Here is a 26,158-nt window from a genome sequence, read left to right as displayed (position 1 = left end):
GTTTAGGGGACAGATAGATGTCCTAGATACATCCCGATAGTATCAAGATGTAGCCTGGAGGTATATCTCTAAGTCCGTCTCAAAACCTAAAGACTGGATCCTCTCAGTGTCTTATCAGATGCTTAGGGTTAGTAGCCACAAGGATGTAAAGGAGCAAAGGAATTTTCCTGTTTATATTTTGGTCTAAAATACTTCTATAATTTGGGGGTACAATGTCCCATGCCATTACCACTATCTAATTCGATTATTAGAATATGAATGATTCCATGATATGAAAAGAACAGCAACAAACAAAGGAAAGGTTGTTTCGTTTTCAAAGTTTTGAAAGCAAAGCTCTTCTTCATTTTGCCTTCTGATGTAAACATTTAAGAGAATTTTTGTTGGTAAAAGGCAAAACAGGGGAAAAAAGGAATACTCTTGGAGCAGTTGTTTTCCTAAGGTATGTATAGCTTTTAACACAAGGCTTACTTTCTATCTTAGAATCAATATTAAGTATTGGTTCTGAGGCAGAAGAGCTTTAAAGGTTAGCCAATTGGAGTTAAGTAACTTGCCCAGGGTCACCTGGCTAGAGAGTGTCCAAGGGTAGATTTGAACCCAGAACCTCCTGTCTTCAAGCCTGGTTCTTTATCCTCTGGGCTACCTAGCTGATCCAATGTGTAGCTTTTTACATTCATGTTCCATGTTTACCTGTCTCTGTGCTTCTCTATCTCTGTTTCTCTGTCTCTGATTCTTTTTCTTTTTGCTTTTCTCTCTGTGTCTTTCTATTTGTCTCTCCCTGTTCTTGGTTTGTGCTTTTTTTTCTCGGTCTATTTCTTTCTCTTTCTTTGTTTCTTTGTCTTCGTCTCCACTTTCTCTCTTCTCTGCTTCTCTCTTTCCCTCTCTGCTTCTGCTTCTGTCTCTCTGCTTGTCTGTCTCTGTCGCTGGCTCTGCTTCTCCTTTTCTCTGTATTTCTTTCTCCCTGTTTCTGGTCTCCACTTTCTCCTTTCCGCTCAGCTTCTCTTTCCTTCTCGGCTTCTGCCTCCCTGTCTCTGTCTCGGTCTCTCTCCAAGCTGCTGACAGTGCCTTGGCGTACAACTGCCCTCCAGTTGCTGCTAAGCCCAGCGCTGTTTTAAGTTTAACTCGCTGGGGCGCTTTAGGTAGCAGGGGTAGGAGGGAGACATGCGGATTTGCAGTTTAGAAGGGGAGTCGGAACACCGGTTTCTTTTTTTCCCTCTCAGACTTTGAAGTCTCCCTCCAGCAGCTGAGTGCCTTTTGTTCCCCCATTTTCCTCTCTGGCTGCCGAGAGTGTCTCTCCTAGTGGGTGTGTTAGCCTCCGTGTGCGTACTCATTAACTGAGTGACCGGTAGGAATGTGAGGGGAGAGGGAAATAGGCGGGCCAACCAGGAGGTGTGGGAATAGAAAACAGAGACCGTCAGCTTGGAGTTCCTTTCCAAATTGGAAAAAAAGCAAGTCTGCTGAAAGTCGTGAAATCTGGTATCCTCTTCATGGTCCCTCCTTAGCCTTGGAAACAAAAATGAATTCTTTGGAGTATGAGACGCCTAAGAGGTATTGTATAAGAAAAAAGCATGTGGCCATTATCTGTGCGGTCGTGGTTGCTGTGGGACTAATAGTAGGACTTTCAGTGGGACTGACCAGATCTTGTAACACTTCTGAGGACTCTGGACAAACTCCTACCGTCCCAGGCTCTACAACTCCTGGAACTCCTGGACCTTCAGCTCTTCCTCCACCCCAGGACAGTCCCTGCCCGGCCAGTGCTGACGAAAGCGGCCAGTGGACAAGTTTCCGACTGCCCACATACATCAACCCTGTACACTATGACCTGGAGGTGAAGCCTCTGATGGAAGAAGATACTTACACGGGCACAGTCACCATCCACATCAATGTGACAGAACCGACCAAACACCTGTGGTTGCATCTCCGAGAGACATGGATCACCAAGCCATCTCCAGTGCTAAAGAAATCCTCTGGGGAGGAGATCCCATTGAAGAAGTGCTTTGAGTACAAGAAGCAGGAGTATGTGGTGATTGAGGCTGAGGAAGAACTGCCTCCAACGGATGGAGGAAGCACCTATCACCTGACCATGAACTTCCAAGGCTGGCTGAATGGTTCCCTTGTTGGGTTTTATCGGACTACCTACACAGAAAATGGAATAACCAAGTAAACTTTCATTTTAACTCTTTTTTACCTCAATCACTTCTATCCACTTTCTCCCCCCCCCTCTCCTCAAAAGCCTTTATCTTCTGCCTTAGAATCGATTCTGTATAGCAATTCCAAGGTGAGCAGAGAGGATTGGGTAAATGGGGGTTAAGTGACTTGCCCAGGGTCACATAGCTAGGAAGTGTCAGAGATCAGTTTTGAACCCAGGACCTCCCATCTCTAGGCCTGGCTCTGAATCTGCTCAACCACCTAGCCACTCCCTATCCTTTCTCTCTTTGCTTTCTGCTCTGTTTGTTGATGCTATTTTTTTCACATTTTGTTTCAGTTTTGTCCCTTCGTATGGGACACAAAAGCCCTCACACTGTCTGTACCAACAAAAACATTTCAGAGTACTGGCAGGCCTGCACCAAGGGGGAAATGAGTGAGAGCCTTTTATTGTATTTAGGGAAAACATAACAGACAATATCTTGTCCTCAGTATTATTCCAAACTGCCTGGAGTTTGGCAATTATTCTGCATAATTTCCCAAGATGGTAATAATGCTACTTTCTGGGATGAATGATAATGGCTTCAATTTGAAAAGTTCCAAGTGATTTTTGAAACAGTCTTGCTAAATTTGACAATACCATAAGAGGTGGGGAGAAACTGGGACCCAAAGGGGTTAAAGGATATCCCGGAAAGGGTTACCATCCCCATCAATGTGGTAGATCAGTGGCTGAGTCATGAATAGCTGAATAGATGTTTATTATACCTCATTGGATGGTGATGCTGAGCCCAAGGCTCTGAATCTTACCCAGCTTTTCTTTCCATTTTTTTTTTTTGGCATAAAAGACATATTATAGTAGTACTATAATGAAGTCCAAAAAAAGTTCTCCACACCCTTTTGCTAGGGATAGAGCCAGGCTGTGGCTTGGGAGAAGGAATCAAGAGAATCAATTTTCCTGTGCTGCCTTGGAAACTCTTGGGTTTATCCTTCTCTCTCCCCGCCCCCCCCCCCCCACTCCTCCCTAACCCTCCCTGTCAATCTGTGTCCATTTAAATATAAGCACGGTTTAGAATTCTTCAATACCACACTTGTGAGTTTCCACTGTTAAGTTCCCTGTTGGTGTTCTCTCCATCTCAGATACTGTTTCTCAAACAGGTATATTATTTTACTTCTTTAGAACTAAAATTTCCCCAAAATTTCAAAATTTTAAATTTTTTCAAAAATTTTTCATTCAGTTTCTAGAAATCAGTTTTTCTCCCTCTCCCATCCCTTCTCACCAGTGGGGGGAAATAAAAGAAAGAATAGCAAAATCCTCTAAAAATGTGTAGTCAAGTAAAATCTATCCTGTATCATCCATATCTAAAAAAAATCTGTCTCATTCACCAGCTTGGTTCTAACACCTCACATTGAGGTTTACTTTAGTAAGTAGTCCCCTAAAAGAGTGGTTGGTCATTGTACTGATCAGTCAAGCACTCTTAAGAACTTTTAAGGTTTTTTTCCCCCTATGTAATTTGTATATGTATAGAATATATTTATAACACAATGTAAATTGTTCTCTTTTTGCTCATTTCACTGCATTGTTCATATGTATCTTATGAGGTTTCATTGAAACCATTGTTTTCATCTGTTCTTATGGCATAATAAGTTCTTTTACTAGATAGTTACTCATGAACAATTGATATTCTTTTACTAGATACCCAGGAAGAAGGAGGCGTTACCTTAGTTCTTAGCTGCTATAAAAAGAGCTACCAAGCAGATATATTTGTAGTTAAGGAAGCAATTTTTTAAATGCATCCAACACACATAATTACTTGACCTTTGGCTATTCCCAAAGCAAAAGTTAAGCTACAGAAGCCAGGAATAGAAACCCTCAAACTAAAGGTAGATGCAATGTTTTATGGAAGAATCCAGGGAAGATGGAGAAACCTTTAGTATTGGCCATTTCATTGCTTTCTGATCCAGTTGCCATGGCTATGAAGGGATGCCTGCTGTAAAATGCCAGAGCTGCTATAATGAAAGATAAAAAATGAAAAGTGATAGGTTGTCTTGACTCTTCCCCTCCTGGCTTTTCTTATCCTTCTTCCCACCTTAGTCTTTCTTATCATTACTTTAGTGAAAATTGGCACGTCTGTGAAAAGGTTCCTCATTTTTTGGCAGGAATTCTCAAGATCCTTTGGTCTCAGGACCCCTACAGTCCTCTAAAAAATTGCTGAGGGCCCCAATGAATGTTTGTTTATGTGTGTTATACCCATTGAAACAGAAAGTTTCAATATGCTATATATGCTAGAAACAGAAAGTGATAAAATCTCAAAATATTTATTAATGTAAGACAATGATAAACCAGTTATATGTCAACATAATTGACATTTTTGTGAAAAATAACTTTTCAAAAAAATAGCAATGGAGTGTCATTGTTTACACATTTTTTTTTTGCAAATCTCTTTTATATCTAGATTAATAGAAGACAGCTGGATTCTCATATCTGCTTTTGCTTTTAGTATGTTGTGATATGTTTTGGATGAAGAAAATCCAGTCTCACATAGATACGTAGTTGAGAAAGGGAACAGTATGTTAATAATCAATAATGTCTAGCATTATTATGAAAAGAATTTTAACCTTACAGGCCCCCTTACAGACTCCCAAAGGGTTTGCTGACCACACAGAGAAACTGTTTCAGTCTATTAAGCAAATAATTAAATAAACCCCATGTTATATTAGATATGGCATTCTTTTTTTTTTAAACCCTTATCTTCCATCTTATAATTACTACTGTGTATTGACTCCAAGGCCGAAGAGCAATAAGGGCTAGGCAATGGAGGTTAAATGACTTGCCTAGGGTCACACAATTAGGAAATGTCTGAGGCTAGATTAGAATACAGGTCTTCTTAACTCTAGCCTGAGTCACCTTGCTACCCTTCTGATGGCATTATATATATTTTTAAAAATATTTTCTTTAATTTATTATTTTAAAAAACATTCTTTTAAATTTTTATTCTAAATTCTCTCTTTTCATCCCACCTCCTCCCATACCCACTAAGAAGGCAAACAATAGGATATCAATTATACATGTGAAAGCCTAAAAATCATATTTCCATATTAGCTATATTTCTTAAAGCAATAAAATAAAGTAAGACAATTATATTTCAGTTTGTACTCAGAGTTCATCCATTCTCTCTCTCAAGATAGAGAGCACTTTTTCATCACGAGTCCTTTGGAATTGTCTTGGATCATTGTATTGATCAGAGGAGTCAAGTCTATCACAGCTAGTTGCCATTATAACATTGCTGTTATAGTGATCTCCAGTTCTTCTCCCTTCACTTTGTATTAGTTCATATGGATCTTGCCATGGAGGTGATATTACTGATTATAGTTAAAAAACAATCATAAGAAACTTTTTTCTCTGCATAGTTTTTGGGAATCTCCATGTTAACATCACAATTTCTGTGTGAATCATATGGAAACTCTGTCTTAATATTACATTTAGAAGTGAAGACCTGACCCAAATCCCAGCTTTGTAACTCACTAGCACTGGTCAGATCACTCATGCATTCTGAGTCTTTTAATCTGAAAAAGGAGGATAATGAAATCCACCCTGGTTATCTCAAAGACTTATGATGAGGCTCAAATGAAATAATTCATGTAAGGCAACCAATGAATCAGGAAGTTCTGCTTAAATGTCATTAGCTTCTGTGTTTTCATCAGTGAGGTACTCTTCTGAATAGAGATCCCAAACCCTTCTATGCCTTGAGAGATGGCCTTCAGGAGTTGTTGTAGCTAAAAATAAATCATCATCTCAGAGAGAACCCTCTGAAGAAAAGCTTCTCCAACTTAGCTAGACTGGCCCTTAGATGGCCCATATTCAAGACAATTGTCAAATTCTTATCCAAAGCCATTCCACCTTAGTGGCATCTTCCAGAGCTTATGTTTCCTTGGCATAGATTTTGACAACCATTATCAATACCATGGCACAAGGAAGGAGGACGCATTGGGAAAGTTTCAATAAAATAATCCATTTTGAAAGAATTAGATAAAATAATATATAGACCCAAGCAGTTACTTGGATAGTCTTTTTTTTTTCTATCTATTTATGCTGATTTTCACATTTTTTAAAAGCTGTGAACTCAATAAATGCTTCATTGTAATAAAATCATATGGGTTATTACAGAAACAGTATAGTAATGAAATCATATGGGTTATTACAGAAACAGTATAGTAATGAAATCATATGGGTTATTACAGAAACAGTATATCGTAGGAAAGGGAGTCAAATATGGAACAAGGTCTTATGGATGGGTTTTATATCAGGCATTCTTGTATGGAAAAAGTCTCAGGCCTATATCATGAATTATAACTTTCTTAATTCCTTTTGTTAATACTTACTGAGAGGCACTGAGATGATATAAAGCCATGATGGCAGACCTATGGCACAGCCCTCTCTGTGGGCACAGGAGCTGTCACTCTAGCACATAGTTTGCCAGAGCTTGTTACTAGAAAATCAGAGGGACTGATCCCCTCTCCTCATGTGTTCGCAGACATCATCCACCCCCCTAAAAGGTTCAGCATTACTGGTATAAAGGATAAAGTTTTCAGATTTAAATAAGAAGACCTGAGTTCAAATCCAGCCTCAGATAATTATTAGCTGTGTTACTTTAGGCAAGTCGCTTCTGAGACATTTTCATTGTTAAGAAAAGATTCTGGGAGCCTTCTGGGCTTTTTTGTGAACAAAGAAAACATAAGAACAGAGGTCTGCTGATTTCTCCTCCAGTCCAAAATTTGAGACCTCAAATTGCAAAATACACATACTTTTATGGTTTTATGTTTGTCCCTATCCCCCATGACCCCAAGCCCTTGTGGGCTCTTGCCCACTCACTGCAGGGCCCTCCAAGGGATCCTGGCCTCCATGACCTTTGGGTGATTTTGGGGTCCCTGTAGCCTTTTAGAGTTTGATATAAAATACATTCTAAAATAGATCCACACACCTAGGATTGACATAGTAACTCACTTATGGTTAACATGATTACACATACACTTAAGATTATAACTCAATGATATCATGGGACTACATTCTTAATCTGATTATATACACAGACTCTGGTCCAAGACTAAATTATTACGACAAATCACAGTTACATATTTCTAAAAATCACATTCCAAGAACTGACCAAAGTCTTAAAGTTTTCTAATTATATCCTCAACTGTAAAATGGGAGAAAGAATTGAAATTATTACCCAGAGGTATTGTCAGGATGAGATGAGATCAGTGTAAAAGTGTTTAGCAGCTAATGGGTGCTTAATAAATGCTCATTTCCTTCCCCATTCTTGACATATGTTGGAGAAAAACAAGGCAAGACCCAAACTCAGTTTTGTCTCAGTGGTCAGTCTGAAAGTAAGAAATACAGTGGGAAGAAAATGAGTTGTAAGGAAGATTACCTAAGCTTTTCCAGATTCCATTCGGAGACTGACAGATTCCAAAGTTTACCACGGGTTTAATCAGTTATCAGGCAAGGGCTCTCACATTACATGGTACATTGCCAGTGCTTTCTTGGATGTGTGGTGGTTTTGAAAGTCTTCTGGAACAAGTTGTAAAATCTTACTTGGACTGACCAGCCTTCTCTTTTCTGTGGATTGCTAACCCTGAAAGAGATTGTAGATGGATTTATAAGCTTCAGTAGGTCCCATCCAGACATAAGAAAGAAAGGGGAGAAACTGTTTTTGGTAGAAGGAACTTGGACAAGAATGAGCGCCATTAGAGTGGTATCTCTTCAATATAATAGCAGGTTTCTGAATTTATGACCTTCATAAAAGTTAAATGCCTTGTGTATTCCAACTTCCATATTTGAAATGCAATTAGGAAGTAGAGTAGAAGTTAACATGAACTCCATAATAATTCCCTGCTTTATGATGAGTTGAACTACTACTAATATTGGACTTGGTTATTGGCCACCTGTTGGTATTAGAGCTGTTTGGTCAGCCGGCACTCTGTCTTCCTTCCTCCTTTTCCTGTCTCCCAGCTCTCTCTGTCTCTTTCTCCCTATCTTTCTGTCTCTCCTCTGTGTTTCTCCCTCCATTTGTCTCTGTAGGCTGCTTTCTCTGTCTCTATCTTTCTGTCTTTGCCCGTCCACTTCTGCCTTTCTCTCTCTTTGTCTTTCTGTCTCTGTCTCTCTGATTCTCTGTCACTTGTCTTCCAGAAATATTCATTGCGTGTTATTGATGTGTCTTATGGATTTAAAAAAAGTTGATTTTGGAAGTCTTACTTGCCATTCATGTATCATTTGCCTCTCAGTAGGAAACACGCAGGGTACAACTACAAGTCACTGTAAAAATCTATGTGAGATTTGTCCGTGTTAAAGCACAGCATTAGTAATCATATCACCCTCCACCTCCATGTTTTCTGCTTTAGCTTTACAAATGAGGACTGACAGAATTGGAGGCACCCCTCAGAAAGACCAGACTCTTTGCCAGTGTGCTACCTTGGCACTCAGAGCGGGAGAAGCACAGGGGAAAGGGTGACTCATGGAGAGAGTGAAGGGAGCTCTCTTCATCCAGTAGGAGGGACAATGACCCCCTCTCTTTGCTGAGGCTAGTCTTAGCATGGGGCTTGGGGAAATAAACCAAAACAAGTTGAGTCACTTTTCCTGGGCTATCACAGGATCACAATATCGTAGATTTAAAGAAGAGACTTTAGAGTCCATCTACCCTTCCCCCTCTTATTTTACAGATGTAAAAACAAGATCCTGAGAATTGTTTGAGGTAACATTAATAGCACCAAAGCTCTGATTTCAACACACTTTGACACCAAATCTAGCATTCTTTTCTCTGCACCAGTAGTTTTCTTGGGTTAAATCAAGGATGCAGCACCATAGTTCCCTAGGGCTATAATCAGCCCTCTAAATTTTATCTCTGGAAGGCTAACCTCAAAAGACATTATGAAATCCCCCCCCATCCCATTCCAAATGATCCCAGAATTCTTTCCTCTTGCCTGTCAGTGGTCTAGAATCTCCCCATCTCCCTCACCACAGATATACATATTATTTTTGTCCTATTCCTACTAGTTGGATGGAAAAGTGGATAAAATATTTCATTTAAAGTCAGAAAAAAATTGAGTGCAACCCCATCTTAGACACTTATTGGTTACATGACCCTGGGCAAGTCACTGAATCTCTCTCAGCTTCAGTTTCCTCTTTTGTAAATGAGTATAGCACCTATTTCACAGGGTTGTTGTGAGGATCAAATGAGATCATATATATATATTTAAGTGATTGCACACAATCCATAAAGCATTTCATAAATGTTAGCTATGATTATGGTTGTTATTATTCTACACAATACATTCTGCTTCCTAACTCACCCTGGTGTGGAAATCTCTTGACTTCCTGGTATGGTTTCCTTCCTTGCCTCCACCTCAGCATCTGTAACTCTCTGCACTTGGACACTCTCTCTCCCTATAGGTGAAAACTTTCTCTTCTTTTTCCTTTCCTTTCCTTTTCCTTCCTTCCTTCTCCTTTCCTTTCTCTGTCTCTGTCTCTCTTTCTTCCTTTCTTTAAAAAACAAACAAACCCTTACCTTGTGTTTTAGAATTAATACTAAGTATCAATTCCAAAGCAGAGGGTGGTAAGGACTAGGAAATTGAGGTTAAGTGACTTGCCCAGGGTCACAAAGCTAGGAAGTGTCTGAGACCAGATTTGAACTCAGTATCTTCCCTTTCTAGGCTTGTCTCTCAATTCACTAAGCCACCAACTAGCCCCTGAAAGCTTTTCTTTATTTCATCCTCCTTTAAAGCTCTGAATTTTTTCCCTCTCCTTCTCAATCTTGATTCAGAATTTCCCTTCATCCTCCATCATATTTTTAGAATTATATTCTAAAAAATGTAATTGAGTGTGACATTTTAAAGTTCAGGACATGCCAAGTTTCTTTTTTGATGCTTTTAGTAGTTCTATCACCTCTTCCCAACATATTTACTGATTTGAAAAATAGTTACAGAGGGCTTACTATGTGCAAGGCACTGTGGGAAAAATAGCGATGCCAGAGGTATAGGATCTTCCTTCTAGGAGCTTAGAGGTAGCCTATCTATTATAGTAGAATTAGTGCTGAATATGGAGTCCCAGAACTTGAGGTGGATAAATTATTTAACTTCTTTGAACCCCAACTTTCTTATATATAATATTAGGAGCTGGATGAGATGACTTCAGAAGTTCCCACCATCTCTAGAAACTGGTATACTATCCAAAGATGTTAGTGCTAGCTTTAGAAACAAATACAATAAAAACAAATGCAATAATAGGATTCTCATGGATCTGTGATCTCATAGAATTGAATGTTCCTTCAGTGATGCTTCTTGCAACCAATCTGTATCTGCCTGTCCTGCATGACCTCTTGTCCATGCAATTCCAGAAGTTAGCCTGGTGATACACAAAACATGCTAAAGATCTTCCTCCTTTTTTCCTGCCAACAACCACACTAAAGACTTTTCTTAAAATTTTCTGACACACAAAGGTATCAGTGGAGTTCTCTAGCTGGTCACCTGCTATCTTTTACCTTTGCCATGCATCTAGCCCAGATTTTCTTCTGATTTTTTTATTTCCTCAATAACATAATTTATTTCTGTTTTCTTTAAAGGTCTTTTTTGGTGATATGTTGCGACCTGCTCACATGTACCACATGTCTTTCCCATTGTGTTCTATATGGCTTTCATTTTTAATTCTTCAGAGACAATCGTAGTCCGTGCCTCAAGGTCCTATAGTGCCAGCTTTGTTTAGGGTTTGGCAGGGAGACCAAGTTGAATGTGGGAGAGTTTGGGCATATAGGAAGATTGAGATCATCGGGCTATAAAGGACAGATATTTGGGGCATGGTGAAGGACTTTGAATTCAAGGTAAGATATGGCTTTATTCTTTAGGCTGCAGGGAACCAGAGTATTTTTAATCAAGGGTATGGCATGATAAATGTGGTGTTTCAGGAAGATTAATCTAGCAGTGATGTATGGTTTAGCATTGGGGAAAAATTAGAAATAAGATAATTCATATCTGCAACAGGATAATTGTGAGGTAATAAAGGCCTGAGTTGGTGAGATGACAATGAGGACTGGGAGGAAGGGATGGATTCCAAAAACATTGACAGGGGATGATGACTAATTAATTGGTCATTGGGATCAAGGGAGATGACTAGCAGACTGTCATATCAGAAATAAATAAGGTAGGAGAAGGAGCTGGTTGAAGGAGAGCAGAGATAGAACAGAAGATGATGCCAGGCAGTGTGGTGAAACGGATGGAGAGAGGACCTTGGAATTAGGAAAACTTGTGTTCAAATTCTACCTCTGACACATCTTATGTGACATCTGTGTGACAGCTCCTCTCTGTATGGTGGAGACTGCATGCCAAATACACCATCTTCCTATTAGAAGATCATAGATAGGCCAGGATACTGTTAGATCCTAGCTGGCTACAAGAAAGACTATTTTTTTGATGGGGCCAAAAAAGGAGAGCTAGAGCCTAGGGGGGAAAAAAGAAATAATGCTCCTTTAAGGACCAAGGAGGGTAAGAGAGAGCCAAGGCTTGGGTTGGAAGTTGAAATCAAAGTGTAACTTCAGTGGCAGTGTGATTTAAGGATAAGAATATTTTTAAGGTTTGCAAAGGGTTTGATGTATGTTATCTCATTTGATCCTCACAACAGACCTGTCAAGTAGGTGCGATCATTATTCTCATTTTACACATATTATCTCATTTTGTCATCCCAACAACCTTGTGAAGTAGGTGCTATTATTATCCCCATTTTACAGATATGGAAACTGACACTGAAAAAGCTTTTATAACTCACTCAGGTTCATATAACTAATATATGTCTGAGGGCAGGATTCGAATTTGTCTTCCTGACTCCAAATTAAGCAATAGATATAACATAGTATCTAGATTTCTGGTTCTGAACTAATTAACCTCTTGCCACTTTGGTTTCTCATCAGTAAAATGGGAATAATAGCATCCACCTCATAGATTAGTTGAGGATTAAATGAGGTCACATATGTAAAGTCTTTGTAAACCTTGAAGTGAGAGATGAGCCATGGAGTCATTTTTCAGAAATGTCTGACTCTTTATAATCCCATTTGGGGTTTTCTTGGCAAAGACACTGGAGTGATTTGCCATTTCCTTCTCTGGCTCATTTTTATAGATGAGGAAACTGAGGCAAACATAGTTAAATGATTTCCCTAGGGTCATCCAGCTAGTAAGGGTCTAAGGCCAGATTTGAACTCAGAAAAATGAGTCTTTCTGGCCCCATGCCCAGCATTCTCTCCAAAAGGAAAACTTATACTTGTGAAGTTAAAAGAAATAGATGAATAGCTGCATCTCAAAGCTTTATTGCTCTTTACTCCATCACATAGAGTTCTCTATGAATATTTGATTTAATTTCTCACATGTTCATTGAACCCAAATGTTTCTGATGTACAAAATAGTGTTCTAGGTACAGTCTACTTTTAGATTTCTATTTCTAAAACTTTTTACAATCTTAGACATATAAGATTTTACAAATGAACTTATTCATGTACTATAGCTGCCATGTATATATGTGTGTAATTATGTACTATTTATTTCCATTTAAAATAAATTAAATAGGGCCAGCATACCACCACTGAAGACGAAATCAAGGCAATTTTTAGGAGTTATTTTGCCCAATTATATGGCAACAAATTTAACTGTAAGCAAAATAGAAGAATACTTACAAAAGTATAAATTGCCTAGACTCTCAAAGGAGGAAAAAGAGCATTTAAACAAACCTATTTTAGATGCCCATGATGAATACTAGCTATTTTATTAATTGTTAATATTTTTATTTAAAGGTGTAACAAAGAAATAGGCATGTTGATTTGAGAACTAAGTGACAAGTAATTAACAGTGCCTGAATAGTACGATTCTTTTATGGTTTATATCCTAAACTAGACACCGTGTACAAAAATTCTGTGAAGAGCTGACCTAGTGGGTCTTTAGGGAGGGGGAAGAGCTATAGGAGAAGGGAAGGGAGAAGTCCATGACCCTGAGTATGGCATTCAGTAAGAAATCACTGACTATTCTGTTGGAGGGCATCACTAAATGCTTACTTTCCTGTGATGGAAATCTCTCTGAATATAGGCTGAAAGCATTATATTATTATAATATTACATTATATTTTTATTATATTATTATACTATATTTGTATTATAAAACTTATGGAAGGATTCTGGAAGACACTCTTCCCAAAGCTGGTGAATTCTGAATGATCACAAAATGCTTGGGAAATGGAAATTAAAAACGACAACAACTATACTTGGGAAATGAATAGTTCTGGTCATTGGAAATGACTTGGAGTTTCAATGGGCTTAAGATCAGTCAGTCACTCCTTCCCTTTAAATGAATTGAAAGCTAGACTCGGACAGAAAAAGTGAATCTATTGGGCTGGCAAAATGGAGATCATATTGCCACTGGAAAGATGAAGCCAAGAAGTAGCTGAGTTGTTGTGATGACAAAATGTAAATTTTATGTAAAGTACTTTGCACACTCAAAAGTGTTATATAATACTAGATGCTACTATTAATTAAAGTAACTTAGAATGAAGATTCCAAATTTCATCAAAAGAGAGAAATTATCTTAAGGAAATGGGAAGGAAACAGTAGTAAGAATACTGGACATAGGTTCAGATCCATGAACAAAATAGTAGGCATGAAGTCAGCAAGACCTGAGATAATTTAATTAATTTAGAATATTTTTCCATGGTTCCATGATTCATGTTCTTTTCCTCTCCCTCCTGGAGCTTACGAGCAATTCTACTGGGCTTTATATGTGTCATTGATCAAGACCTATTTCCATATTATTAATATTTGCACCAGGGTGATCCTTTAGAGTCTACATCCCCAATCCTATCCCCATCAACCCAGGTAATGAAGGAGTTGTTTATCTTCTGCATTTCCACTCCCACAGTTCTTCTTCTGAATGTGGATAGTGTTCTTTCTCATAAGTCCCTCAGATATGTTCTGGATCATTGCCACTAGTAGAGAAGTCCATTACATTCGATTGTGCCACAGTGTATCCGTCTCTATGTACAATGTCCTCGTTATGTTCCTTTCACTCTGCATCACTTCCTGGAGGTCGTTCCAGTTCACGTGGAATTCCTCCAGTTCATTATTTCCTATAGCACAGAAGACCAAATCCAGACTCAGACATTTACTAGTATGCAACTACCTCCGTTTACCTCAGTTTTGTATAATTGGAATAATAATAGCCCCCACCTCCCTGAGATGTGAGGATCAAATGAGATAACAATTGTTAACAAAAGATAACAAAAGCACTTAGCACAGTGGACAGTGCATAGTAAATTAGCTGTTATTATTATTATTATTAATTATTATTAGTGATTCCTATTTATGTGACAGTGAGGAAGTAATGCATAATATTTTCTTGCTGACAAAATGAGGGAGATGGATGAGAAGAGCTGTATTTTCCAGAGTATTTTCAATACTTCCAGAGAAGTATTTTCCAACTTTAGCTCTATGATGGCTTGTAGGGTGATTATTATAAATAACTTACTTAATCATAAACAATTTACTTATTATTTAATTAAAATCATGGTTATTTTCAATAATAATAATGGTTTTCCTAAATAATGCAAATGGTTAGTTGTAAACACAGTTCATACAAAGTAAATAAGAAAGAGAGAAATGAACTATGGGTAAAAACAGGCTTTCCAGGTCCCAGGGCATTAAAGATTTCCATGATTAGTGAAAGAGAAAACTGAAAGGTTAGTGGAGATAAGAACCTGATTTCCTCATCTAGTGATCAGGGAAAGGCCCACAGAGACAAAGGATAGCTACACAGGAGAAGTCCAGAATGGCTTACATTCAAGGAATCTGACCTCGGGAAAATCATACCCAGAGATAAGACTAAGAACTTTGGAGAAGGGAGTAGACCTCAGTCATCAGGCTTTTAATTGGCTCTTAGGTGAACTCCTTTTCTCATTCTCAGACTGAAGTGCTTTTCTCTTAAGCCCTTCTGGCATTTGGAAGGATACCTTGACATCTCCCTCTGAGCCAAACTAGAGTTTGCTTTCAGCATCCCAGACCCCTGAGTTCTGAAAAAACATTTTTGAAAAAAATTTGAAATTTTTGGGAAAAAAATTTAAATTTAAAGAAGGAAAACAATACATCTGTTTATGAGATAGTACTAAAGAATTCCAGCTGGGAACAATACCGTGGAGACCCACAAGTGTGGTACCAAAAAATTAATTTTTTATCAGTGGTACCAACTGTAAGAGTTAAAATAGTTGAGACCATAAACTGTAGTAGTTAAAGTTGTTGGTTGTCATAAACTGTAGTGATTAAAATAGTGGAAGACATAAATTGTAGTAGATGTAAGAGTGGATGAGTAAATTGTGACCGCAGAAAATATGTTTTCACTATAGTGTCTTATTTTAAATCAATATATAAGGTGGTCGCCAGGGAAATATTCCCAATTATTAAAATGTACCCAAGTCAACTGGGTTTTATAGAGATTTTAATTAATACAAATGAGGAATTAAGAAGAGAGAGAGAAAAAAAGGAAATAATGAGAAAAGAGCTATACCAGCCTAGGCCGGCATGAGTCAGCCTAGGAAGAGTGGGATCAGTCAGTTTTTTATCACTCATCACAAGATCTGTCCAAGCAAGGATTCAGAGGGACAGAGCCTTCTCAGAGGGAGTTCCAGCCAGAGTCAGCCTCCCTCAGACTGTCTTCAAGAGTCTGTCTCAAGAGACTGTCTCAAGAGACTGTCTCAAGAGCCTCTCTTCAGAGCCTCCTTATTGACTCTTCTCTTCTTAGGAGACTGTCATCTCCTTATATAGGGGGTTTTCTCCTATGTCACCTCCCCTAAGTCCTTATATCTACCAATCACAATAGACGTTTAAAGGACAGCCCATTCTTAGTTCACACCTGAGTAGACTAATCTTTTGAGTAATTCACACCTGAGTAGACTAGAATCTCTGAGTAAGTTTTTCACCTCTTTGCTCCTTGTAAGTTCACAAGTTGCCTGACCTTTATAGGTACTTAGCACCCCTTTGTATTAGTCCTAAAATAGGCATGGTTTAAAGAACTTTTTGCCTTATTATAAGTATGGGTTTAAGTACTTTTCATTGTTCAGCAAAGAGTTTACAACTTTATCTTCCCCTAGGGCATGCTTAAGTATGGTGAAGTAGAGGTCTCACATTCCTGATCTAAGTAGAGTTCACTGCCCAAATGGGGAATGGTCTTAACCCAACCTTATGAAGTAGGGTCTGGGAATTTTTAAGGTTCACACAACTCAGGTGAATATTGAGTGCCTTTTTTAACCCTGATGAATTCAGGAAAATACACTCAGCAAAGATTTTCTTTATTTTAAACTCCACTCATTTAAAATTTCTGTATAATCATGAGGGAACATTCTGTTCTTGATAGATAGACTGAACTAAAATAGAGAGAGAGAGAGAGAGAGAGAGAGAGAGAGAGAGAGAGAGAGAGAGAGAGAGAGAGGGAGGGAGAGGAAACCCAAGAGAGATTGGGTGAGGGAGCTTGTCCTTTTTTGCTTCCCAAATGGTAGATCCAAAAGTCACTGGGATGAAGATGAAAAGGGTATTCTCAATTAATCAATAAAAACGGATTTATTAAGCATCTACCTGCTATGCTAAGGCAAGTATGTGGCACAGTGGGTAGAACACCAGGCTTAGAGTCAAATCAGAGAAACCTGAGTTCAAATTTGTCTTCAGACACAAGCTTTGTGACCTTGGGCAAGTCAATTCACCTTATTTGCCTCTGTTTCCTCATCTATAAAATCAGCTGGAGAAGGAAATGATAAAACCCTTCATAGCTTTGCCAAGAAAATCCAAATGGGGTTATGAGGAGTCAGACAAAACAGAAATGAACGAATAGCCACAACAACCTACTATGTGCCAGGCACTGTGCTAAGTCCTAGAGAGATAAAGACAAAAAATACTGTCTCAAATCATACTCCCAGGTCTATAATCTCGAGCAAATTTCTAAAAGTTAAAGTTATAAAGGACCTTAGAGGTCATCTAGTCCAATCTCTTCATTTTACAGATGATGAAACTGAAAGCCAGAAAGATTAAGGTCAAAGTTGCAAGTAAATAGTGGAGTCAGAATCTGAATCCAAGCCCTATAATTAACTTCACCTGAGGTTGTATGTTCCCTGAGGAAAGGGACTATCTTTTGCTTCTTCTTGTATCCCAAGAACTTAATACATGATCTGGTACATAGTAGGTACTAAATAAAGGCTTACTGACTGACTGCAAATTCAGTACTCTTCCTATAGTCCTTTGTTTCCTCGTATGATAAAATGAGGGTCTCTGAGATCCTTAAGACTCTGATATTATCATGTAGTCTAATTTCTGGGAGTTCTGGTTAAAGCCTGCTGTGGAGACATGAAAAGGAAATGGAAGGGAATAAACATTTATAAAGGTGCCTACTATGTGCAGGGCACTTTTACATATAGGACCTCCTTTAAGACCCACAATGATATTATTTCTGTAGCTCATTCTGTCAGCATAAAACTGATCTTGTACTCCTAATAAGATGGCTGATCAAATTTAAAATTCCAAACAAAGTAGATTTTGTTTACTTAAGCTGTTTAAACTGTTACAACAAACCCATCCCAAGTCTAACATCATGATAGCAATGACAATATAAATAGTGATGATAATATAAATGTTCAATTTTTCAAAAATAGAAACCATCTCACTAATCTTTTTTCTGTCATGTTCCCATAGAAGAGAAGATGCTATTATTATTTCCATGTTATAGATGAGGAAACAGGCTACAAGACTTGCCCAGCATCACCCAGTTAGTGTCTCAGGCCAGATTTCCACTAGCTCCAGGACCAGCGTGCAATCTCCTGTACCACTTAGCTGCTCTAAGGCAGCAGCTGTCACCAGGAGCCCCAACGAGTACAACACCTTTTCCCATACGGGGTATATCTACAACCAGTGTATCCTGGAAATTCCACTGCTGGTATTTAGAAAATAGCTCTTCTCCCCATTCCCTGGACAGAGACTTAAAAAAAAAATGCTTGGAGGAAGGAGAAAGAAGGAGGCAAGTAAAACCTAGTTACAGTGAAACTGCATAGCTACACTGTGCTTCAGCGGTTGAGTGTTCCTGACTGTAAAGTTTTAATCCACTTTGGTCCAACCACTGAGCTTTGGTAGGTTTTCGGACCAGAGGACAGTAATAAATCTGTCTCGAGGTCAGTGAAAGCTGAATTATTTAAGAATACTTTATGCCTCATGCCTTCTTGGCCATGTCTCGGAGATCCCCATAGCTAGAGGTGCTGGGATCCTGGCTTTGGGGTTCATTTTACCACAGGATCTCACAGAGTACCCTTCCCAATCACTTCCCTTGGTCAGAGGAAAGATCTCTCCTGAGACAAAAGCTGCTAACTCCCTCCTATCAGTTTTCAAAAACACAACATGTCCTCTGAGGTTAGGAAAAAGGAAGAGAAAAAGAAGGAATATGGCAGAAAAAATGTTAGTGGGGTGGTTTCAACTATTTTTTTAATTGAACGTTTCTATCATCACTGTCATTTTGATGAGATGTTAGATTTGTGGTGTTTTTGCTACAACAGTTTAAACTAAGCTTAACTAAGCACAAAATCATTGTTTAGAATTTTATATTTGATCTGCCATGTTAATAGGAGTACAGGCTCATTTTTATGCTAAGGCAGAACGAGCTATAGAAATAATAGAATCTTTGGGTGTCATATTTAATCTACTTTTAAAAAATGTAGTTATCTTTTGTGTTTATATCACCTACTTTTCCAAACATATTTTTCCATCCCTTCCCTTTCCCAGATACATCTTGGTAACAATTTATTTTAAAAAAGCTTTTCACCAAAACTAATCAATAAATTGAATGAGTCTAATTTTGTACATACATGGCTCCACATCCATAATTCCTAGACTCCACAAATATGGGAGCGAGGTTTTCTTTCCCCCCCCCCCTCATGTCTTCTTGTGTTTTCTTCAGTCAGGTAAGGCTATAATAATTACGTGACATCTTGATTTTCTTTTGTTCTTTCCATTAACATTTTTTTAGTCTTTGGATGGTTTATTTTCCTAGTTGTGCTTTTTTTCACTCAGCCTTGATTCATGAATCTTTTCTTGCTTCTCTGTGTTTCTTCTATTTGACATGTCTTATAGAGACAAAACATCTCATTGCATTTATATACCTCAAGCTATTTAGACATTCCCCAATCACTGAACATCTACTTTGCCTTAAATTACTTGCTACTGCAAAAAGTCCTATTTTAAACATATTCGTGTGTATGGCATCTTTCTGTCCCCCCTTAAATTACTTGGGATATGCTTAGTGGTTGGAGCTCTTTCCTCAATGGATATAGAATTTTTTTGGCATCTTTTTATCATATTTTCCAACTTTTGACCATTTCACAGACTTATTGTTTTTTGTTATTTAGTCATGTCTGACCCTTAGTGACCCCATTTGGAGTTTTCTTAGCAAAGATACTAGAGTGGTTTGCCATTTCCTTCTCCAACTCATTTTACAGATGAGAAACTGAGGCAAAGAGGGTTAAGTGATTTGTCCAGAGTCAAACACCTAAATGCCTGAGGTCAAATTTGAACTCAGATCTTCCTGACTCCCAGCCTAACATTACCAGTTTCCCTACCCTTAGATCAAGCCTAAATCTGATTCTTTAAAGCTTTTATTGGTGGTTCTTAGCTCTGCTCTCTGGGACCAAATACAAAAAAAAAAAATCAGATCCTAAGCATCAAAGTGAGTGAGTTATACTAGTTAATTTCCAAGGTGGCTGATCCATCCATATTCCTGTGTCCTGTGTTCTTTTCCATGACTCTTACAGCTGTAGAGGAAACTCTTTTCGTAGTGGCTTCCTTTGACCCCTGCTGCTATTCAGCTGGCTGGATTGTTGACATTCCTCTCTAGCTGACTACAGAATGAATGCCCTCTTTGAAGACAATGTATGAGATGACTTGGGAGATATATGCAAAGGATTTTTTTTTAATTGGCTCAGAATAAATAGCTCTGACTTGTTTCATCGGCATCCCCTTCTTTACCATCCTTTCTAAAATAACTTTGTCCTAACATATTTTTGAACAGTTGGAGGGGGGTGTTTTTCTCTCATTAACAAACCAATAAATTGCATAGACTTGGTAAGAATCTGTGGGTTAAGCAAGTGACTTATTAACAGAGGGTAGAGTGATTCCTCTGGCAGTCTGTCACCCCAGAAAATAGAGGAGGCATCAGAATTATTCAAGGCACACCTAAGAATAGTTCTTAGTACATTGTGCTCTCAATGGGATATTTTCCATGATTTTGCCTAATAATTGATCCGAAGACCATACTTTTAAATGGGTTTTAAACAAACAAACAAACAAAAAACCTCTTAGAATGTCACAGAAACATTTGTTTTCTGGGGTACTACTTATTTTCATATACCAAGTGTCCTGAGAGGTCTTCAAAACAACAGATAGCTTGTCTTCATAGAATTCTAATCTTTTTTTCTAAAAGTTAAGTAGTGTCCTTGCTTTGAGATGTCAAGCAAATTCACCTGCACTTTTTGTGCCTTTGATTAAAAAAAAAACCCCAAAACCTTGATGTCATATCTAAGCAACTGTAATAAAGTAGATAATCGGTTGGGAATATTTCTTGTTGTGGTAAATGGATACTCTGGCAGACTGGAGAGCTACTAGGGGAACCTGAGGATGCTTATTTATGAATGGAGATAGAATGAGGGATAATGAGGGATATAGAGAGATAAAGAGATGCTGCTTGTGGGGTGCTCTGGGGTATTCTGGGGTTGCCTATAGATCACTAATGGTTAATAGATCAAGATTATTTCCTACCCTTCCTCCTCCCTTCACCTCCCAGTTTCCACCCACGGCCTTCTGGCTCCCTTTCCCCTCCCCCGGTCTTAGTCAGCCACCTTCTAAGTAACTCAGGGGAACTATGAGATTTCAGAGAAATATTCTTCATTCTTCCTTTCTCAAGTAAGGAGTTTTATTGGGAACCTCAAGGGGGTTTATTGGGAACAGGATGAGGATTGAAGTAAGAGGGATAGGGGTGACCCTAGTCTACAAGGAGAATTAGGAGGGTTTGGGAAATGTCAGTCCAGTCACAACTGTGACTCAGAGACAGCCAGAGAGATGGAGGACAACTGTTTAGTCTTCTTTCTTCTTTGGTCAGATAATCTCTGCTTGAAGTAATTCAAGTCCAGACTCTGTCAAAAACCACGTAGGTCTCTCTTTCTGCCTAGGTCAGGAAAAGTCGGTCTCTCTTGGTCAGGAACCCCAGAGAAGAGATCTCTCCCTTGGTCAGTAACCTCAGAGCCAAATTCTCAATTCACCTCCCCTGGCCAGGCTCTAACTGACTCTTCTGGGAAGATTCCGTTTGGAATCTTCACCTTGATTGACAGATCAAGTCTTCAGCTTTGTTTCTTACATACTTGTCTTGTCTTGTAAGTCCTCTCTCTCTTCATGCCTCTTCCACAGTACTTTATATATCTTTCTGAGTTCAAATCTGACTTCAGGCATGAGCTGTGATACCTTGGACAAGTTATTTAACCCTATTTGCCTCATTTTCTTTATCTGTAAAATGAGCTGGAAAAAGAAATGCCAAACTACTCTGCCCAGATAGGGTCATGACATGAAGAGTTAAAATGACTGAATTTAAAAAGTACTAAGCTAAATCTTAAACTAAACTTGTGGTTCACTCTGATTTCTTTTTTTTCCCTCTTTAAACCTCAGTTTTATTTTATTTTCAGTTCTGAATCCTCTTTCCCTTCTCCTCAATTGAGAGACCAAGAAAAATAAAACTTACATACATGTATAACTGAGCAAAACAACTCCCCCCACCAACTTTAACAAGGCCAAAAAAAAATTCTTCATTATGTGCTCTAAGTCCATCAGTGGTACGTCTCTCTCTGCCTCAAGTCTCTCTCCATTCCACTCCATTTAGCAGCTAAAGTGATATTTCTTTTTTTCCCCCTTTTTAAAAATTTAGAATATTTTTCTATGGTTACATGATTCATGATTTTCCCCCACCCCCCAGCTCTCTCCTCCCCCTCCTGAATCCGACAAGCAGTTCCACTGGGTTATACATGTATCATTGTTCAAAACCCATTTCCATGTTATTCATATCTGCAGTAGAGTGATCTTTTAACATCAAAACCCCACTCATATCCCTGTCACACTACATGATTGATCACATTTCACTCTGATTTCTTAAAAAAGGATGGTAGTTAATATGCTTTCAAGGTGGCCATATCTTTGGTCATTTCTACTTTATTACACTGAAATGTAATACCTAGTGATTATAATTTCAGAAAGGTTATGGATCAATTTACTTTCTTAAAAGTAAATGTAGGTATAAAATCCATATTAGATTGCTTGCCATATCTGGGAGTGGAGAAGGGAATGAGGAAGAGAGGGGTGAATTTGGCTCAAAAAATTAAAAAACAACAACACGGTTTAAAAAAATCATCTTCTTGGACATGTGAATAGAAGTGTACTTTATTACAAGTCTTCAGAATCACTATTCTTAAATCAGAATAATCACACAAAAATAAAGGAAGATTTGATAAGACTAGAGAGGCTATTTCTTTGCCTTCAGGTCAGAGGAGCAGCTTGCATAAATACACAGAGGGATAGCCTGTAGGACTAGGTAACCTTAGGGCAGTGATGGTGAACCTTTTAGAGGGGTGGGTGGTATGTTGAAATGCCCTCAGGCACCCATGCAGAGGGGGCGAGGAGCAGCCTGGCCCCTTATCCCCCTGACTTTCTAGTAACAAACTCTGGAAAACTCTGTGCTGGGGTGAGTATTCATGCCCACAGAGAGGTGCTCTTAGTGCCACCTCTGGCATGTGTGCCACAGGTTCACCACTCTGGTTCTAGAGTCTCCTGCAGCTTGGAGAAAAAAATCTGGAAGCAATAACTCTGTTGTGGCTAATCACCTATAACCTGAGTTGAATAGCCTTACCTGGTAACATTCTAGGGGCAAGATGTGGGCAGTATTGAACTGATTATTCATATTACCAAGCAATTTTTGCCATCAAGCCCTAAAGGAAGGGAATAAACATTTATAAATGTGCCAGTTCTATGTGCTAAGTGCTTTATAAATTTGATAAAGTATTATTATGATGTTATATCACACATATATGTAAATATATACACACATATTACCACCATTCTTAGATATCATCTCTATTTCACAGTTGAGGAAACTGAGGCAATATAGATATTAAGGACTTTGCCCTAGGGTCATATTGTGGATAAATATCTGAGGTCAAATTTGAACTCAAGGCCTTCTGATTCTACACCTAATACTTTGTCTTCTGTACCACCTATCTGCCTATTTTTACATTTCTTCTCTCCTTTTCAAAGGGGAATGAAAAAAATTCTCTTGAATCCATCAAAATTTCAGTTTGGAAAATGAAAGTAAGAAAAGGATTGAGAAGAAGTCCCCTCTACTCTTTGGGCTTGAGGAAGCCATATTCTCCAGCAGGTTGGGTGGTAGTGGCTATTTTAGTAGGGAAATGCCTCATTAATATTCTGGGGAAGAAAGTTTCTCACCAAATAACACATTGGTATCTGCTCTACAGTGTATCTCCTAAGAGCCTTGCCTGAGCCACTGCGATGTTCAAAGACTTATTCAGTGTCAAATGATCAAGTCTTTCTAACTTGGAGACCATTTCTGTTATCCATTCTACCTACCTCCTCTATAGCATAGAGCTAGACTTTTACAGAACATTGGCAACTTCTTTTTTCCTTGCATTTCATCAGCAACTAGGGTATTATTTTCAGAATTTATTTTTTTTTCAATTCTAAAAATGTATTTATTTTCCTTTCCATTCCACCCCCCATCCACTGCCAGAAAACAACAACCAGCAGAATCTTACCCATCCGATCTGCAGAGTCGAGCAAAACAAATTCCTTCATTGTCCATGGCCTTGACCTTGCTTTAAGTCTTTTTGAGTCTTTTTCCTCCCCGTGCCTGCTTGCCCTTGGCAATGATCTACAGACAGTCACCTACATTCAGGCTGCCACCACCTTCAGCCCACTAGCAGAACTGTTAGAAGTCACAAATAGAATCAACAGATGCTGTGTCTGAAGGAAGGGGTCAAAAAGGGACAGACAGTCCACATTTTCTGAATATGTTTGTTATTTCTGGAGCATGCCTGAGAAAGGATTCTAAAGCATCACTTTATTATTGCTCAGACTTATTAATTCCTTGGAGCATAGGGAATTCTCAGTGAGGAAAGTCTCACTACCAGTACCTAACTGGCAACTTAAAGTCTTAGAGACAAGGGCGGCTGGGTGACACAGTGAAGAGAGCATCCAGCCAGGAGTCAGGAGTATTAATCAAATCTAGGCTCAGACTCTTACTAGTGGCCCTGTGACCCTGGGCAAGTCATTTAAAACTGTTTGCCTCAGTTCCTCATTTGTAAAATGAGTTGGTAAAGGAAATGACAAACCACTCCAGTATCTCTGCTCCAAATCCCCCAAGAGTTGGATGTGATGGAAGATCAACTAAACGAAAAAGAAGCCAAGGAGGTCAGTAGGTGAAGATGAGGGAGAAGAGCATTCCAGACAGGCACGGAGCACACGCGTTGCTATGTCACGTATCAAATGGACTTATCAAGATAAATAAATTCTTTGTGGAATAGTGCTTACAGTTAAATTCACCGTGATTGTAGTGTGTCCCAATTGGGCATCCGAATCCTAATAAATTCCTTACTGTGACTTTGAAGGAAACATAAGGCAGAGCCTTTGCCCTCCAAGAACGGACTGTAAAATTGGGCAGGGAGCAGTTCCTCGCTCTGGATCTTTCTTAGTCCTTTCCCTGGAACAAAGTATTCTTATAAAAATGAGTCCGCAGCATAGAGCACAGCAACCCTTCTTTCCTTTGGCTCTTTTGCTTTGATGCTGAATGGAATACATTGAATTTGAATATTTATTGAGAGGGAAAAAGAAAAGACTCTTGTGTTTCCATTCTGATTTGTGGTGTTGGTATGTGTTTCTATTTTGTATGTGTGTGTCCATGTGTCTATTTTGTGTATGTCTATGCATGCATGTCTATGTTTTGGGGGTGTCAATATGTATGCATTTATGTGTATATGAGTATGTCCGTGTGTGCCTATGTTTTACGTGTGTCTGTGTGTCTATTCTGTGTGTGAGTCTGTTTGGGGTGTTCCATGTGTGTCTGTGTCTGTGTGTGTCTCTACATGTGTGTCTGTGTCTGTCTGTGTAGGATATGTTTTATGTGTGTGTGTGTTTTGGGCTGGACCTGTGGTCTTGTCAGTGTAGGAAGCTCCTGATGAGGAAATTCCTTCTACAAATGCAAACCAGTCAGGGCCTGCTTTACAATTTATAAAGTTTCATGTGGGACACAGAGAGGTTAAATGATTTCTTCAGGGTCACGCAGCTTGAAACACTTAATTTTACACTTTAATAATATTCATATGCCAAGAGAGGATCCAAATTCTGGTTGAATTTTTTGTTTAAAAACAATTTATTGTTTAAAAATAAACAAACCAACAAAAACAAATGGCAAATAAACATGCAGGACTGTTCTAACCCCTGTCTTCTGCCCAGGATAGGCTCTGGTTTTTGTCCCCTGCACCACTTCAAATGGAATGTGGCATTTGGGAGAAGGGCTGAGACGTTGGAATGTACTCCCATATGATGACAGCACACAGCTGTTCAGTCATCCTAAGGAATGTTAGAGCTGGCCTCTCCCCCTTCAGTTCCTTTGTGATTCTTTCTTGGTACTCAACCAGGTGGCACCAATTGCCTTGTTTATCTTCCTGAGCCTACTAACAACATTTTTGGTAGGTCACCAGCTTTTGGGTTCATAGAATCATAGATTTCCTGTAATCAAATTGATAACAGCTTCTAAAGCAAGAGTTTTTTCATTTAACTTGAGGTCTATGAACTTAAAAAAAATCAATAATTGTATTCCAATATAATTTAGTTCCTTTTGTTAGCTTTTGTATTTTATTTTATGCATT

At 38.7% G+C, this 26,158-nt stretch overlaps 1 protein-coding gene and 1 long non-coding RNA gene across 2 annotated transcripts in view; one reads left to right on the top strand and one right to left on the bottom strand.

The window, feature by feature from the left end:
* The first annotated feature begins 814 nt into the window (after positions 1-814).
* ENPEP (glutamyl aminopeptidase) overlaps positions 815-26,158 on the top strand; it is a 126,741-nt gene continuing 101,397 nt past the window's right edge. The window contains exon 1 of the mRNA XM_001363884.4: positions 815-2,157. Coding sequence (XP_001363921.2) covers positions 1,514-2,157 — 644 coding nt within the window. The 5' untranslated portion in view covers positions 815-1,513. The remainder of the gene's footprint in view (positions 2,158-26,158) is intronic.
* LOC107649297 (uncharacterized) lies at positions 12,473-24,266 on the bottom strand. Its single transcript, XR_008912986.1, has 2 exons — positions 24,047-24,266; positions 12,473-14,290 (listed from the first exon to the last, which is right to left on the bottom strand). It is a non-coding gene; the product is annotated as an uncharacterized LOC107649297 (long non-coding RNA).

Source organism: Monodelphis domestica, chromosome 6, assembly GCF_027887165.1.
Source record: "Monodelphis domestica isolate mMonDom1 chromosome 6, mMonDom1.pri, whole genome shotgun sequence".
Lineage (NCBI taxonomy): Eukaryota > Metazoa > Chordata > Mammalia > Didelphimorphia > Didelphidae > Monodelphis > Monodelphis domestica.
Note: the sequence above shows the minus strand (reverse complement) of the source record. Positions and strands in the feature narration are given on the sequence as shown.